The 17825-nt window shown below is 42.8% G+C and overlaps 1 protein-coding gene across 1 annotated transcript in view; it reads right to left on the reverse strand.

The window, feature by feature from the left end:
* Positions 1 to 17825, reverse strand: part of CTSF (cathepsin F) — a 42269-nt gene that overhangs the window by 12579 nt on the left and 11865 nt on the right. The window contains exons 8-11 of the mRNA XM_088468294.1: positions 14569 to 14665; positions 12868 to 12948; positions 2611 to 2730; positions 1086 to 1150 (exon numbers count right to left, since the gene is read on the reverse strand). Coding sequence (XP_088324420.1) covers positions 1086 to 1150; positions 2611 to 2730; positions 12868 to 12948; positions 14569 to 14665 — 363 coding nt within the window. The remainder of the gene's footprint in view (positions 1 to 1085; positions 1151 to 2610; positions 2731 to 12867; positions 12949 to 14568; positions 14666 to 17825) is intronic.

Raw genomic sequence — 17825 nt, forward strand, 5'->3', positions numbered from 1 at the left:
ACATAAACCCCTAAAGATGGACACACAGTGGATCAATGTCATAACAATTTGGCCGATTTGGACAAATCGTAACATCATATCATGCAAACTTGCTGAAGCCCTGTCTTCTTCCTACAGCGTTGGGACCTGGTCTTCTGAAGCAGCAGTGTGTGTAAGTGTGTTTGAGTGCCTATGTGATTTCTCCCCCCACCAGTGTGTGTGAGGCAGCAGCAGTGTGTGCAAATATGTTGTGTGAGTATGTGTAAGTGTGTCTGAGTGCCTATGTGATTCCCCTCCCACCCATGTGTGTGAGACAGCAGCAGTGTGTGTAAGTATGTTGTGAGAGTGTAAGTATGTGTAAGTGTGTGTGAGTGCCTATGTGATTCCCCCCCACCAGTGTATGTGAGACAGCAGCAGTGTGTGTAAGTATGTTGTGAGAGTGTAAGTATGTGTAAGTGTGTGTGAGTGCCTATGTGATTCCCCCCCACCCGTGTGTGTGAGGCAGCAGCAGTGTGTGTAAGTATGTTGTGTGAGTGTAAGTATGTGTAAGTGTGTGTGAGTGCCTTTGTGATTCCTCACCACCCATGTGTGTGAGGCAGCAGCAGTGTGTGTAAGTATGTTGTGTGAGTGTAAGTGTGTGTGAGTGCCTATGTGATTCCCCCCCACCCATGTGTGTGAGACAGCAGCAGTGTGTGTAAGTATGTTGTGTGAGTGTAAGTATGTGTAAGTGTGTGTGAGTGCCTATGTGATTCCCCCCCGACCCATGTGTGTGAGACAGCAGCAGTGAAAACTACATCTCACAGCAGCCACCTCCCCTCCCAGCAGCTCCCTCCCCAGTGCAAAATTGGACGGGAGATGACAGGGAGCTGCGAAGACCACTGGACCGGTAAGTATCTTATTTTCTCGCACCGCTGGGTTTTCGAAGCAGAAAACCCTGTGTATATTTTTTTCAATTGGATACAGTGTTACCCGCGGTAACCCAAAATTTGGCGCGAGGCCTGCGATGTTTTTTGCGCGGTTCAAACCTCGCTCCCAATTGAATATGCCCCATAGAAAGCAGTTATTAAGAATCTGTTTGAGCAGTGCATCTAAATAGAGCTACTTACCTGCATTGCAAATGCATTAAGTGCTATGGATATCGGTCCATTCTGAGCCAACCAGGCTGCAATCTCTGGAAAGAATGGAATGAACACATTACAGTGAAGTAAGAAGGATATACTGGTGCTAGTGGTGCAGAATAATACACAGACGCTCACTGCATGTCACTGAGGATTAAGCACTGCCTTGAACCAACTTCCTTTGTTTTAAGTTTGGAGTCCATCCATCTATAAAGTAAGACAGGCCTAGCGCACCCTGAGTCACAAGTACGTGCGCATGAAGCTTGCGGCTATCAGTGCCCTGCACATGTGCCAAAAAAAAAAAAAAAGAAATTGTCTTGTGCTCATGTGTCAGATCAAGTATCCGCACACAGAAGGAGAGAACAACTGCGTACATATTGATCTGTACAACGGACCACAGTGCGTGTTTCTGGGTGGTAACTGAGTGGAAGACATGTGATTGCACGGCATGGTTCCATTTAGTGGGAGCATCATGGGAGTGTAGGCCGACCTCAGTGCTGGTTTGTAGCGTGCGACGGAGATGGGACGTGTTTCAGACTGATTTTTTTTGCACCTGGCATGGGGTCCTGATGCTAATGATGGCAACTGTGGACATAACAGTGGGCAGGATAGGCTTCCACATGCAAGCTCACGGATTTGTTACTATACACAGAGTATTCTCACACTATCATAATGTAAGCAGATGGAAAGCAGCTGCGGACGCGTGTGACCCAGAACCGGACGCATAATCTTTTTTATATATGTGCTAATTTTTAGATTTTTATCCCCGATATTTGTAATCATATTATTGCAGGTAGCATCTATTTTATAACAAGTAAACAAAATTGTGATCTATAAACTCAGAAATAATTCTTGGTTAATTGTGCCTCAAACAGGGAAAAGTATATGCTACACATAATTATACATTATCCCTCTGTGCAAGCTCAGCTGGTTGTCTCTTCTACTGCTCTGCCTGCTCTATTTTTGGGACTTTCCAAACCTGGACATGGGTCAGTCATGTGAGCCCTCCTACCCCTGCCAGGCAGTGCCTCTGATCTATTGCACACTTTAAAAAGATTGATTGGAGGGTTTATGAGCAAGACTGTGACATGAATCATTAGCTGTTTGATGTTTAATTATTGTCTTTTTATATTATTATTATTATATGATTTTTACAAATCCATTGAAACACATGCTGTTTATTTCATCACCCCCCTCCCTGTTCTCCTTCTCTATCTCCCCCATCCCTTCTCTGACAAAACCATTAATAAAAAATAACCTTAAAGTAAAATAAATAAATTTAAAAAAATTAAAGAGAAGGAGATAAAAAGATGGCATCTATACAAGTGACTTGCTAACACATTTACACATTCATAGAAACGAGTTAAAGTATATTGTACATAACAAATATATACAGTATATACACGTTATCCACTATTATCTACAAATATCAAGAGAAGGCATTAGCCAAGGTTACTATGTTAAGCACTAATTAATTTGTCCACCCAGCCAGCAGGAGGCAGTCTTTACTTACGTGTCTCATCCTTTGGAATCTCCACAGAGCTGTTGATATAAGCTGAAACCTTATTGGTGGAGAAGTTGCATCGTTCCTTGTGCCCTTGGTAGCTGTAATCATTTTCATTTTCTAGTCCTCCTAGAGAATAAGAAGAATTAAAATGAGAATGTGAGAAATTTTGTAACAGAATTAAAAAAAATAAAAATTACACCAAAAGAGAAACTACTGAAAAATAGAAGTAGGTGGGATATTTTTGCTGCTAATGGCTATAACACCAATATAATTAGCCAAGTCACGTAAATAGTCTTAGGGGTCTATTTACTAAGCAGTGTTAGGAGACAGAGTGAAAAGTGATAAGGTACCAGCCAATCAGCTCCTAACTGCCATCTCACAGGCTGTGTTAGAAAAATGACAGTTGGGAGCTGATTGGCTGGCACCTTATCACTTTTCACTCTGTCTCCTAACACTGCTTAGTAAATAAACCCCTTAACCATTTAACTGGCATGTTTGTATGGGAAGAGGCCGCACCCAGACTGGCATTCTCTGACAGAGCCGCATCCCCTGCAACCGTGCCCTCCTCTTCCTCCGTCCAACGGCATTTTAAGAGCAAATTCATTCTCCACATGTTCAAAATGGATTTCCTCCTGCATGCCTGGGCCCAGCTGTGGTGAAGCAGTCTGTGACCGCTTATACCACATCCCAGTTTTGTGCCCCAGAATGCTTCAAGTCCTCACTGAGCACTTACTATAAGGCAAATCCCCCCAAAAATATGATGTTTTTAACTTAATTAAATAAAAAAAAAATTAACCTCTATTGAAAATCTTTTTAAAAAGAAGAATACTAGTCAACGAGGTGGGTAAAACATCTGTTAATTTCTGATTTGTATTCTTCTTTAAAACAAGAAACAAAAGTGATTATTAGAATGAAATAAAAATGCAGTTTCTCTTAGGACGCACTGGTGGGAAACCACAATGACAGACATACTGTGGAAAAGATGAATGAGCTGAAAGCTATACTGTTCATACACATGGCTGCTTTCCTTGCATTCAGGGCACAGCATGCACTGCTAGTTACTGGCAGCTTAATCGGCACTGTAAAAAGGAATCTTTTTACCCTATGAAGAAAAGTGGCCATGAGCATTCAGAGATCTTAACTGATATAAGACAACAGGGAATGCTGTTATCCATGTTTCACACAGTAGGCCCGATTCGAATGTGGACAATTTAGCACCATTGTCGTGTCTTTGGACACAGCAGTGATGCTAACATATGCAAAAGCAGCAGAACAGTCTGTAGTAGAAAGAAACCCCCTGCATGCTTCAGTGATCTGAGGAGGCAGCCATGGGACCACTACGTGAACATCAGCCATCTGAGTAACCCTCAGGTTATGCAGGATGGTCGGTGGTTTCATGCTGCTGGGGCCAGGAAGTCTGCACCCCCGCTTTGTGGATGGACCTGGTCGCCACCCCCACGCCCCTAAACGGCAGCAGCATGTCAATCAGCCTGCAGCTCAGGGGGCACTGCAAGCGTTCCCGCAGGACTCGCTCTGCAGGTCCTGCGTATGCGCAGATACCTCACCATCAGATTTCTACACAAACCATGGAGTTTGCATACAAATCCCAATCAGGCCCAGTGTACACTCGCAATACCTGTGGTAACGTTCAGTACTTTCTGGTCAAAGCAGAAAAAAAAATGATATGCTATTTCTTGATATTCTTTATAGTATCAGCTCCCGTGTAGTGCTCTCTACACCCCTTAGGAATTTAATGTTAGTTCTATACTAATGTCACAGTACCTTGTATATTTACTTGTATACAGTATTTATAAAGTGTCAATTACAAAAGAGCAAAGAGAGTGAAAGGCACAGGTAAATTGACACACATGCTGTATATAGGACTTTGTGGATATTTTTTGTGTGACTTATAACAGAATTTCCATTGACAGTACAGAGATTCTTTTTCTTTTACAAATCTTTGGCAGCTTCACTAATATCTTATATATAAAATTAATTTGTCTATTTGTATGTCTGTCTGGTTATGCATTCAGACACCACTGCATCGATTAGAATGAAACAAACGTGAGATGGTCCCGTTGGATCCTGGTCATGTTTCAGGAGGGTTAGGGTCCCGGTTGGACCTTCCCGTTGGTGAACGATGGGCAGAACTTTGACTAGGGGAGCCTGTTCTAGACCTTCCACTGGATGGATTTGGATAAAAACTTCAGAGGGGGGGGCAGTTGATCTGAGATGCCTAATGGACTGGCAGGGGTCCGGGTCGGACCTCACGGCGGAGTGCGCTGGGAAGAACTTTGACTCAGGGAGCCTGTTCTGGGCCTTCCACTGGATGGATTTGGATGACATCACATAATAAAACTTAACAACTTGAAGATTTAAACCCAGTCAATGCTGGGTATTTCAGCTAGTATTAATTAAATAGGGCGACATTCTATTTCCAGTGAGTGGTGTGTGTAGCGGATGTTACAATGGCAAGGGGTGTGAGTAGTTGATATTAGAATGTACAGATGGCACTGTAATGTGGCATAATCTGAACTGAGGCACTGTAATTTGGCATAACAAACATAAAATGAACTAAGGCACTACTATGGGACATAAAATAACCATAGTATGGGGCTCAAAATGAAGGCACTATTATGGGGGAAAAATGAACAATCGCTGTATAGAGAGAGGTGTCTCTCTACAAGCGTTGGGCAGGGGCCCCTTCAATATGTTGCACAAAGATCTTGCTGCGCATATATTGGACTATTTACAAAGATATATATATATATATATATATATATATATATATATATATATATCTTTGTAAATAGTCTAACACTCCGACATTGCAAATTAATTGACTGATCTTGTCTGTGCTGATTTTTCTGTGTAACTTTTGTATCTTGATTTACGTCACCTATCTGTTGTGTTTTTTTATGTCATGTCTTTGATGTTTTTCTTTTCTTGAAAATAATAAAAAATACACTTAATGAAAAAAAAAAAAAAAAAGCATGGAGAACTAATGGCTACCAGGCCATTCCTGACCAGACTGTTGCCACCTACCTTATGGCTCTCAAACGGCCAGCAAGATTAAGCTTTATTAGATGGTCCTAAACCAGCTACATGGAATAGACTAGAAGGAAGGAATAGTCTGCAGGATCACCATCAAACAAGGATGAAAAAGGGTGACCCGTTAACACTAGACTGTTCATGCCTCAATCCCCACCCTAAGGATCTATTGCGAAGGCCAGACCTAAAGTGAACAGTATATAGCTGACCCTGAGTCCCAGACAAGACTATTCATTGGAAAGACCAGAACACTAAAAACATGGTTATGACAGCAGAGATAAAGACATCATACAGTATGATCTGATTCTGGTAAAGAATGTATTTATAAAATCCCCCCAACGGCTGTACAGAGAAGTCTACAAACTCTGAACAGTTGAGTAAACCAGACACTCCACGAATACAAAGCAAGAAAATATACGGGGGGGGGGGGGGGGGGGGGAACCCTGTCTTGACATTCATTAGGAATGACGTTTGGGGCCCATCTCCTGACTTATGATAGGTACACACTGGACAATATATATTGTTCCTACAGTCAACGAACTGTATACTGTACAGTCTATCTGCACGTGTGTACACATAATATATCTGTGGAACGATGTCTTTCACAAAATATATTGCATCGATCGTGCAGCACTGCAGATGTGATATATATTGTACAGATATATTGTTCACATCTTATAATATGTACACACGACCAAACAACTGCGTGTTATGTTAGCTGCAAGGACCATTACAAACCGATTCCAATCTAGGCAGACATATTGAAATGGTTCCGTCGTCCAAGTGATAGCCAGGCCCGTCCCCACATTAGACAGTGGAGGTAAATCTAGGATCTGACTCATGAAAGACCATTCCCATAGAATAAATACTTTCCTAAATTGAAGAGTAAGGTTGCTGATAAAAAACTGTCACATTGTTGAATTCCAAATCCCCCAGTGATAAAAACTATGGAACAGCATCACTCAACAAATCAAACCTGGTTGTATCCTGTAACAGCAACATACTCCTATGAGAAAATGTTTGTTGAGGATACATCATATGGAAGGAGCTAGGAAAGGAGTACCAAAAGAGCCTACCTTGGCCAGATTCACATCAGTACTATCATCAGTACTCCCCAGGCTGCTAAACTGAAATGCTATGGCCGATAAAATTAGACAGCATAATCATCTCAAATTAACACGTTTTTACCCCATACTGTGGAAATAACCCCTCCCCCTAAAACTTCTTGTAGTGCAAGTTCCAGTCTCCTTACTCATTCTGTAAGTCTGGAGTTGAAAGGGAAGACTTAAAATAGACTCAGGACTGAAGCTAAAGCTGGGTAGCCGTAAATGAGATCCGCTGACAGCTAGCAGTCTTCACGGTGTGGCTGTAATCAAGCCATGCAAACAGACCAAACAGAGCACCTGTTCATTATATAGAGTAAGTGTTTATTGGCAGACTCCGGGGTTGAAAACATGGATGTGAAATCCGTCGATCAAGCTTAAGCTGTGAGAGGAGCTTAGAGTTTAAAAGGTTTGCATTTCTTGTGGGCGAGGAAATCAACGCCAGACTAGCTGCCAATCAGATAGTCAGTTGCCCTGTTAGGTTGGTGCTAGGAATTGCCATTGATTGAGTGAAAATGGTTTGCCATCCAGACAAATAAAGCAGACTGTTGTAACCAAAATGATATGTATCATATTGTGTGCGTGTCACATATATAATACCATGCGGCGCAAACTACATTAGGAGAGCTCTGTAACCATACCTTAATGTACATCACTGAAGAATATAAACAATATACTAATGTAAGAATGATGGCTACAGAGTGCACCATGGAGATAGTGAGCTCTGCAGGCAGCAGACACACACAAAACAAAAACAGGAGTAAGACCCATAGACCCACTGAACCAAAAAGCCCCTCAGCACTAGAACTCACTAATCATTAATAGGGATCCATGCTGAGGCAGGGCAGAAACTCTGAGCCGTGTACCTGTTTTTAGAGGTTTTAATATAAGAAAAAGGCCCTCCAAGGAAGGTGATACAATCAGGATGCCGGCGCTTAGAATACTGGCGCTAGAATCCAGACACCTGGCACAATCCCGTTGCCAGCATCCCAAAGGTAAGTAGCAGGGTTAGGCACTAGGGGGTGGATTATTGTTTATGGTGCGGGGAGGTTAACTTTAAGCACAGGGGGGGTTATGTTCAGGCACCGGGGAGGGAGAGTTAGGGTTAGGAGAGGAGGAGGGTTAGGATACTGACTGATAGGTGTCGGTGTCCTAATCTGGCGTCAGAATTTTGACCACCGGGATGCCAAGCGCCAGCATCCCGTACCCATCCCCAAGGAAGAGGTACCATTCTGACTGGGGTGCCACCAATTTTTCAACATGGTTTAACACCATCAGAAACCAAACTGGATGGCCCTTTTTTTATGCGTGTCTAGTGCGGGGGTACTATGGAAAAAGTGCCTGAACTGAATCCTTGCCTACAAGGACCTGCCTGACACTGGGGGTCATTCAGACTCACTCGCGAGCGGCAGGACGCTCGCAAGCGGGTCGATGTTCCCCACTGCGCATGCACACGACGGAGGGAGCTCCGTCGTGCGCATGCGCGAGACCCGGCGAGCGACGGGCTCACCATCGCTCCGGGTCTCGCACCAAAGCGAGCGCTCTGGTCAGAGCGTTCAGCTCTGAATCAGGTCCACTGCCCTGTATGCAGGCAATTTAGGATTCATGTCTTCCCTTTCAGAGCAGGAGTGGTCATTCAAGTCCATGATACTTCTCCAGCACACAGTCTGCTGCTGCTGCTGCTGCTGTACCAAGTGGAGCCAGTGCAGGGTTCCCGGACACAACCCTTAGTAGTGGTGGGGCCCTTGGGAGGAAGTCCTACATTGGGATAGGGGTGTCTACACAAGACCACTCCCACATGCAGACAGCCCGCCAGGCTGTCTGCTCTGACAACCACCATAGCGGTAGATTCAGGCCACTTCCACGGTTGAAATACAACAAAACCATGGCAATCATGAAAGATGAATAAAAGAAGACAAGTAAAAGAACACCTGTCCTGCAAAGCACTCAGGGCCTGATGCTGAGCGCTCGCAAGCGGGTCAATGGCCAAGCCGTCGCAATGGGTCGATGGTGAGGACAGCACGCCCCCTTTGGGGGGCATGCCGGGGGCGTTGCTGCCCAGACGGAGGCGTTCCCATGGGAACGCCTACCGTCTGGGTCCGGCCCCACTGACATCACTAGTGATGTCAGTGGGAGTGCTTTTGGCTCTGATAGAGCCAAAAGCACTCCTGGGCTTGCGTCAGCGACACCCTACCGCAGGGTCTCGTCGCAAGCCCGATGGTCGCGATGGTCTTGACCATCGCGACCATCTTTTTGGCCGCTCGCATAAGCTGTGGGTGGTCTCCCACAGCTATGCGAGCGGCCAGGAGGCCGCTCCAATTTTAGGTAGGAGGGCCCTGATTCAGAGCGAGTTCTCTTGTCAGAGCGTCCGGCTCTGAATCAGGCCCTCAGTCAGAAACAACTGAGGATCTATTGCAGGGTGGGGGAGGAGTGTGAATACAAGTGCTACTAGAATGAATGCCAAGTCTAAGTGCTGCTTAAAGTATAATAAGTCAATGTGCAAACATGTCTCAAATTGAGTGATTGAGATTAAACAACATGTAACAGTTCAGAGATCAAATACTTAATCAGTTGTGAAAATGAATATGCGGTGTATGTCCTTGAATGTGCATGCTCATATGTAGTGTGAACTAAAAGATTCAGAGAACATAAGAAAATTGTCTTTAGACAATAAGTACGAATCATGTTCCTCTTATGTACATAATGCCAATCTGGAAATCTTGAGAATTACAGGTGTAGAATATGTGCTACTTATAAACAGGGGAGACAATAGATGTAAGAAAGTACTGTATGTAATAGTAAAACCTCTTAAGAGGTTAAAATACATACACTGTATCCAGAAGTTTTGAATGAGACTCTACATTACAACTGCCTTGACTTAATGTAATATATTGTATTGAGAGCATGAACTACTGTATAATTTTATTATTATATTATATAGCATCAAAAAATAAAACTAGATCTTCTCGATTAAAGGTGACTGTCATCCTCTTTTTTTTTGCACAATAGGCAGTTTTAGGGTCTATTCATGGTACACAAAAAGCGGCTTTAGGTTCTATTCATAGGGTTATTAAAAGCTATACTTATTGTCTTACCATGCTGTCCTGATCATCTTAGCCCAACCCCTCCTTCACCTTTCAGAGACACCACAGTCTTTCCTCTCCACAAGGATGTCCGATAGCGATTGCTGACAGAACGTCACTGGCCCACATCCCGATATATAGGCATTATCAATCTGTGGCCTGACCTACACTGATCAGCCGTAACATTAAAACCAACTGAATAATATTGTGTATGTCCCCCCCAGGTCTGAACCTGCACGTCACGTACTCCACAAGACCTCTGAAGGTGTCCTGTGGTATCTGTCACCAAGACATTAGCAGCATTAAGCCTGCTTTAAGTCCTGTATGTTGCGAGGTGGGGCCTCCATGGATCGGACTTGTTTTTCCAGCACATCCCACAGATGCTCAATTGGACTCAGACCTGGGGAATTTGGAAGTAAAGCCAACACCTTGAACTCTTTGTCATGTTACTCAAACTATTCCTGAACAAATTGTACAATGTGGCAGTGCGCATTATTCTGCTGAAAGAGACCACTTCCATCAGGGAATACCTCGGCCATGATTGAGGCTGTACTTGGTCTGCAGCCATGTTTAGGTAGGTGGTATGTGTCAAAGTAAGAGCCACATGAATGCCAGAACCAAAGGCTTCCAATCAGAACATTGCCCAGAGCATCACACTGCCTCCACCGCCTTGCCTTTTTCCCATAGTGCTTCCTGGTGCCACAACTTCGCCTGGTAAAAAACGCACACGCACCTGACCATTCACATGATGTAAAAGGAAATACGACTTATCAAAACAGGCGACCTTCATCCATTGCGCCATGGTCCAGTTCTGACACTCATGCGTCCACTGTAAGCTCTTTCAGCTGTGGACAGGGGTCAACATGGGCACTCTGACCGGTCTGTGGCTGCTCGCCCTTCTATGCATCAAGCTGGAATGCACTATGTGTTCTAACACCTTTTTATCATAGCCAGCATTGACTTTTTCAGCAATCTGTGTTACAGCTCTTCTGTGGGACTGGACCAGACGGTGTAGCCTTCGCTCGCCACACACATCGGCGCCCATAACCCTGTCGCTAGTTCACTGATTGTCCTTCCTTGGACCACTTTTGGTAGGTACTAAATAACCATTGAATATCGGGAACACCCCACAAGATCTGCTGTTTTGGAGATGCTCTGACCCAGTCATCTAGCCACCATAATTTGGATCTTGTCGCTTGGCCATTCCTTCTGCTTCCAACGCATCATTCAATACAATACAATACAGATGTGCCCACTTACATCTATCCTCCGTGCGCTACAAGTCGCGCCACACAACGCGGGAGCTCAGTGTGACTTTGTAGCGCCAAGCGTCTTTTCGTGCGCCCTTTTACCTTCAAATGTGTCTTATTCGCACAACGATGCATATAGATAGCACAAGCAGCTGCTGCTAATTAAAATTATATGCAGCATGTCTATGATCTCTGAACGAGTGCGGGTGTATCTGTATGCGAAATGCTACGTTACAGTGTCAGCGACTGTAACGTAGTGTTTAGCATGCAGATACACCCGCAGATGCACAGAGAACATAGGCATGCTGCATATCATTTTAATCAGCAGAAGTTTAAAAGTGTCTCTTTATGCAAACAGGCCGCCCTTAGCCTTCTCAGAAAGAAAACGTGTTGCTGCGCCTTTTTAACTAAATATTTAAAGTTTAAAAGTCCAAATTATAGGAGATCTGAATCCCCCAAAATTTTAAGGATTCCACCTCCTCGATCAGACCATCCAAGACTACTGGTAATTTAAGTCCCCTATTTTCCTACATAAAATCAAATTATCAGCTCCTTCGTTTTAGAGGTATTTAAAACCAGTTACGCTTACTCCACTAACTTTACAACCTAACTTCTGTATGATCGATCCCTGGTCTTCATTACGTATCAACCCAACAATAGCAATATCATCCATAAATTTTACACTCTTTACTAAATGTCACAGGCAAAGAGAGAGATAGGCAAAGGGGAGGATGACTAACACAAGATAAGGGATAGAACCAGAGAAGAAAGACAGAGGAAAAGGGGAACAGACATGGAAGTGGGGTTTCAGAGATAATAACAACAACAACAACAACCTTATATACATGTGTTTGTGCATATATCCTCATATACAGGGCCGGATTATAGGTGGGGCGGACGTTCAGGGGCCCCCACACTGCCACAAACATTCCGGGCCACTCTGGACCCTCTGTGACCGACTCCCGGGCAGCAGCATACAGCACTGCACTGCAGTGACAGCACACTCCATCACGGATACAGTGGCAGACGATGGCATCGCTGCCCCCTCACTGACAATGCTGCGATTAGCGGGTGTATTGGAAGGGGTCAGGGCCTAATGTAAACATACCTGTATGTATAGTACTGTGCAAAGGTTGTAGGCAGGAGTGGAAAAAATGCTGCAAAGTAAAAATACTTTCAACAAATGGAAGTATGGTCCACCATGTCAAAAGCAGCATAGAGGTCAAGGAATATGAAGAGAGTAGTGGCCCTTAGATTTGGCAGCAAGGAGGCAGTTACTGACTCTTGTAAGGGAAGTTTCAGTGGAGTGGACAGAATGGAAGCCAGACTGAAATGGGTCAAGCAGGGAGTGGGAGGAAAGAAAGGTGGTATGGCGGTTGTAGATAACACGCTCAAGGAGTTTGGAGACAAAAGGGAGGAGCGATGCATTTTGTTAATTGTTAAAAATAAACTATTAACACTTCAATTTTTGAAAGCATCCTTACTTTGCAGCATTTTTTCCACACCTGCCTAAAACTTTTGCACAGTACTGTATGTATTATGAAGAGTCTTCCCTAGGAGCTGCATATGTCCTTGCACTGTGCTGAATGTTGGTATTCTTGGCTAGCTGGAAAACTCGATTGTAGTAAATACGCAAAAGAGAGCTCCCACCAAAACAAAAAGTCTGTATTTTTTATTTCAGTTAACAAATTGCTATAATTCCAATGCATTTACAGGGATGCTAGCAAACCAAAGCGGTCATCCAATCATCTGAAGGGAAGTTACATTGACACCTACCCAGCTTCTCAATAGCCTCGTATGCATTTGATGGAAGACCTCCTCCGCAGGCATGATCTACTCCATCACAATCCACCAACTCTGCAGGAGAGAGTTGAAAAGAATCTGTAAGACTTTGGGGGAGATCAAACCTTGGAGAGATATATACAGTATCAACCAATCAGCTTCTAACTGTCATTTTACAGACTGTTTGAAAAATGAGTTAGGAGCTGATTGGTTGGTAGTTTATCACTCTCCACTTTCTCTATCTCCAAGATTTGATACATCTTCCCCTTTGTGAGATATGGATAATGTTTTATTTTTTAAAGAGTGATCCAGTAAAGCCTAGGATACAGGATTAGGAAAACTGATTTGTCTTTAGCATAAGAATATGAGCAGCAAGTCATCTTATTAAATGGTCATTTTAAGTACATATATCAGACATCTCATCCTTACAATGCTGCTATTAATGACAGACAGTACCTCTCATTTAGTCTCATTTACCAAGATAAATTGCATTAAACCACAGCAACCAATCACCAATTAGCTTTTATCCATCTAATAGTCTGACAATAAAAGAAAGCATTTAATGCAAATGTTGTACCCAAATGTAATATAAATAACCCTCAGCTGTGTTGCATATAGCTTGTCTTCATTTATATTTAAACATCACTTTAAGAAGCATAATTATTATTTGCATAGATACAATTTTATGAAAACAACAAATGTGTGCTGTAAGACAATAAGCCCTTGTATTATCACTGTTAGCAGGCTTAGCATGCATGGCCTGAGCTACGTTAAAGGAGTAAATGGAGCTAAATATAGCAGTTATAGCTGCTGTCATGGAGACAGAGCTGGAAGTATTACATAAAAACAAAAATGGCCCAAGGTAAAGAGGTGGTGCTGGCTATGGCAGCCAGACACATGCTGTCATTATGTAACGTTTACAATTCGAGCTAAAATGTGCCGAGATGCCCCCCACTGCCCACTACCACCACAAAGGGCCTGATTCCAAGCCACACGCAGCTGGCTGATGTTTTATGTCTGTGTGTGCGTCTGAGTAACACTGAACATTCGCCGATTGTTAGCGCTCAGATATGGAACAGAATTGGACGCGCGGTCTGTGGAATTCAGCAGCTCACACAGGAGGCCACGGTCATACTGCCGCAAGACAATGCAAGGGGGTGGTCTCAGTATTCACAATCCCGACCGCGGCATTAGCATAAAGGTCGCATCTGCGTGGGACTAAGAATCAGCCCAGTTATGTACGTCAGTGAGGATCCTGTAATAACATTACTATGGCTGCACACTCCTATGACACCTCACCAACCAAACATTTACTCTCTAACTTGCGCTGGCTCACTGTGGGCTGGTTCCTATGGTTTTAGGTTTACAAATATTTCTCAGGGATTCCTGCACAAACTGATTTAAAATCAATAGAGGAAATTAATAACTGGACCTATGATGTTTTGTAGCCATGTTTGCAGGACTTTGCCCTATATTTACTAGCAGAGAACACCACATTTCCAGGTTATTGTCCACCCTACAGCAACAAACAGTTCTGCTCATTTCAGCAAAGTATTATGGAGCAAAAAGCCATATGAAACCCTCCCACCTAACAAAAACACATCTGCACAGACTAATGAAAGATGGATTATTGCTGCATTACAATATGATAAATCGGTAATAGGAGGACTTCTGGTCCAATCACAGCGTCTGTACCTTGCTCAGAGAGAGAGACAAGAGAGCCTTTCTTCAGGAACCACTGTCCTTCTATATTCCCGGTCACAGAAAAAGCCCAGCATGATCCACACATGCCCTACACAGGAGCAGGAGAGTGTGAAGAACACAGATTAGTATGTGCACAAATGCATATGAAATGAAGGAAAAACTATTAAGAGCATAGTAGGTTAAGAGAAGATAATACATATTGGTTAATAAAGAAGAATAATAGGTATCCCTTGGTGTTTAGAGCAGTGATGACTATCATGTACTTTTCTGGGTCCAATTTACAAAGAGAGGACACGAAGATACTTAAGAGACACTATGAACTGCATTGCAGCCACACACCTTTGCGATCACTCTTTTCAATCCAATGTTTCAATCAACTTCACTCCCGATTGGAAGCCCTGACCACACTGCTGATACGCGCATACACACCTATACAATCATACTGCCCCCCGATTGCCTAAATATCGGAAGAAAATGACTGTACCACCGTACACACTTCCTGGCTACACTCACAGCAGAAGCACCAAGAATTACTGTACCATAATGGGCTGGAAACTTGCATGGATAACTTTTTTGCAATCGATGATTGATTTTTATTTTTAAAAGGTAAATGAATGATATTTGTATGCCACTAATATATAAATATATATATATATATATATATATATATATATATATATATATATATACACACACACACATATATATATATATATATATATATATATTACATACATACATACATATGCAGTCAGGTCCATAAATATTGGGACATTGACAGAATTTTCATATTTTGTCCTCTATTCACCACCACAATGGCTTTGAAATGAAACAAACAAGGTGTGATTTAACTGCAGACTTTCAGGTTTAATTTGAGGGTAATTACATCCAAATCAGGTGAACGGTGTAGGAATTACAACGGTTTCTATATGTGCCTCCCACTTTTTAAGGGGCCAAAAGTAATGGGACAAACTAAACAATCCTAAATCTAACTTTCACTTTTAATACTTTGTTGCAAATCCTTTGCAGACAATTACAGCCTGAAGTCTGGAACGCATAGACATCACCAGACACTGGGTTTCATCCCTGGTGATGCTCTGCCAGGCCTCTACTGCAAATGTCTTCAGTTCCTGCTTGTTCTTGGGGCATTTTCCCTTCAGTTTTGTCTTCATCAAGTGAAATGCATGCTCAATCGGATTCAGGTCAGGGGATTGACTTGGCCATTGCATAACATTCCACTTTTTAGCCTTACAAAACTCTTTGGTTACTTTTGCAGTATGCTTCGGGTCATTGTCCATCTGCCCTGTGAAGCGCTGTCCAATGAGTTCTGAAGCATTTGACTGAATATGAGCATATAATATTGCCCGAAACACTTCAGAATTCATTCTGCTGCTTTTGTCAGCAGTCACATCATCAATAAATACAAGGGAACCAGTTCCATTGGCAGCCATACATGCCCACGCCATGACACTACCAGCACCATGCTTCACTGATGAGGTGGTAGGTTTTGGATCATGAGCAGTTCCTTTCCTTCTCTTCTCTTCCCATCACTATGGTACAAGTTGATCTTTGTCTCATCTGTCAATAGGATGTTGTTCCAGAACTGTAATGGCTTTTTTGGATGTTGTTTGGCAAACTCTAATCTGGTCTTCCTGTTTTTGTGGCTCACCAATGGTTTGCATCTTGTGGTGAATCCTCTATATTCACTCTTGTGAAGTCTTCTCTTGATTGTTGACTTTGACACATATACACCTACCTCCTGGAGAGTGTTCTTGATTTGGCCAACTGTTGTGAAGGGGTTTTTCTTCACCAGGGAAATAATTCTTCTGTCATCCACCACAGTTGTTTTCCGTGGTCTTCCAGTTCTTTTGGTGTTGCTGAGCTCTCCGGTGTGTTCTTTCTTTTTAAGAATGTTCCAAACAGTTGATTTGGCCACACCTAATGTTTTTGCTATCTCTCTGATGGGTTTGTTTTGATTTTTCAGCCTAATGATGGCTTGCTTCACTGATATTGAGAGTTTACAGCAACTGATTCCAAATGCAAATGTCACACCTAGAATCAACTCCAGACCTTTTACCTGCTTAATTGATAATGAAATAATGAGGGAATAGTACACACCTGTCCATGAAATAGCTTTTGAGTTGATAGTCCCATTACTTTTGGCCTCTTAAAAAGTGGGAGGCACATATAGAAACCATTGTAATTCCTACACCGTTCACCTGATTTGGATGTAATTACCCTCAAATTAAATCTGAAAGTCTGCAGTTAAAGCACATCTTGTTTGTTTCATTTCAAAACCATTGTGGTGGTGAATAGAGGCCAAAATCTGAAAATTCTGTCAATGTCCCAATATTTATGGACCTGACTGATATATATATATATATATATGCCAAAGTTGCCGGCACTATGGGGAGGAAAATTCAATATGCTGGAATAGGCATCACTCACGGCGTCTTGGATAATAACATGTCACATACTCGTAGTGAATGAATCAACGTTTCAGGACTCTTTAATGGTCCCTTCGTCAGCATACAAAAAGCCGTGAGTGACGCCTATTCCAGTGTTATATATATATATATATATATATATATATATATATATATATATTTACACACACACACAGATCGATAAGATGGATGGATAGAATAGTAGCGGTGAATAGTAATTATATATTTGACCATGTTTTCAGACTTTACATAATGCATCTAGGTCCCAAAAGAAGCTGTATGGTACAGAGTCTATGCATTTGGCCACATGCAATACATTAGTACATTCCCTGCTGTATAGCAGAGGAAATTTTAGCAACTGAAAAGAAATGGAATATTATGCAGTGTCACTATATAGGCCAAATACAGTGGTGGCAAGAAAACAAGGGAAAATATTTACTTCAACAGGGAGGACAGTTTACACGAGAGTACGTAGCAAACCACCTGACCTGGTTGAATTATGAACGCCCACAAAGGTCGGTGCTGCTGTAGGTGTAGAACCGTAAGAGGGTTGGGAGGTGCGTACACCCTGCAGTTTTGGTCTGATCTGGCCCTATCAAATCTACTGAATATTAAACGGCACATAAAAAGCGATCCTTTGACTCAACCAGTGCACACTCTTGCCATATCGAAAGAACAGGTCAAAATTGACAAGAATGGCCCGATGATTGTATAGGTGTGTACCCAGCTTAAGACTGCATACTTCATACCTCATGCCTCAATACCACATGGTCACACTGTCCAAGTGCCAGGGATCCAAGG

This window comes from Taudactylus pleione, unplaced genomic scaffold (genome assembly GCF_031769625.1).
Source record: "Taudactylus pleione unplaced genomic scaffold, aTauple2 ptg000085l, whole genome shotgun sequence".
Classification (NCBI taxonomy): domain Eukaryota; kingdom Metazoa; phylum Chordata; class Amphibia; order Anura; family Myobatrachidae; genus Taudactylus; species Taudactylus pleione.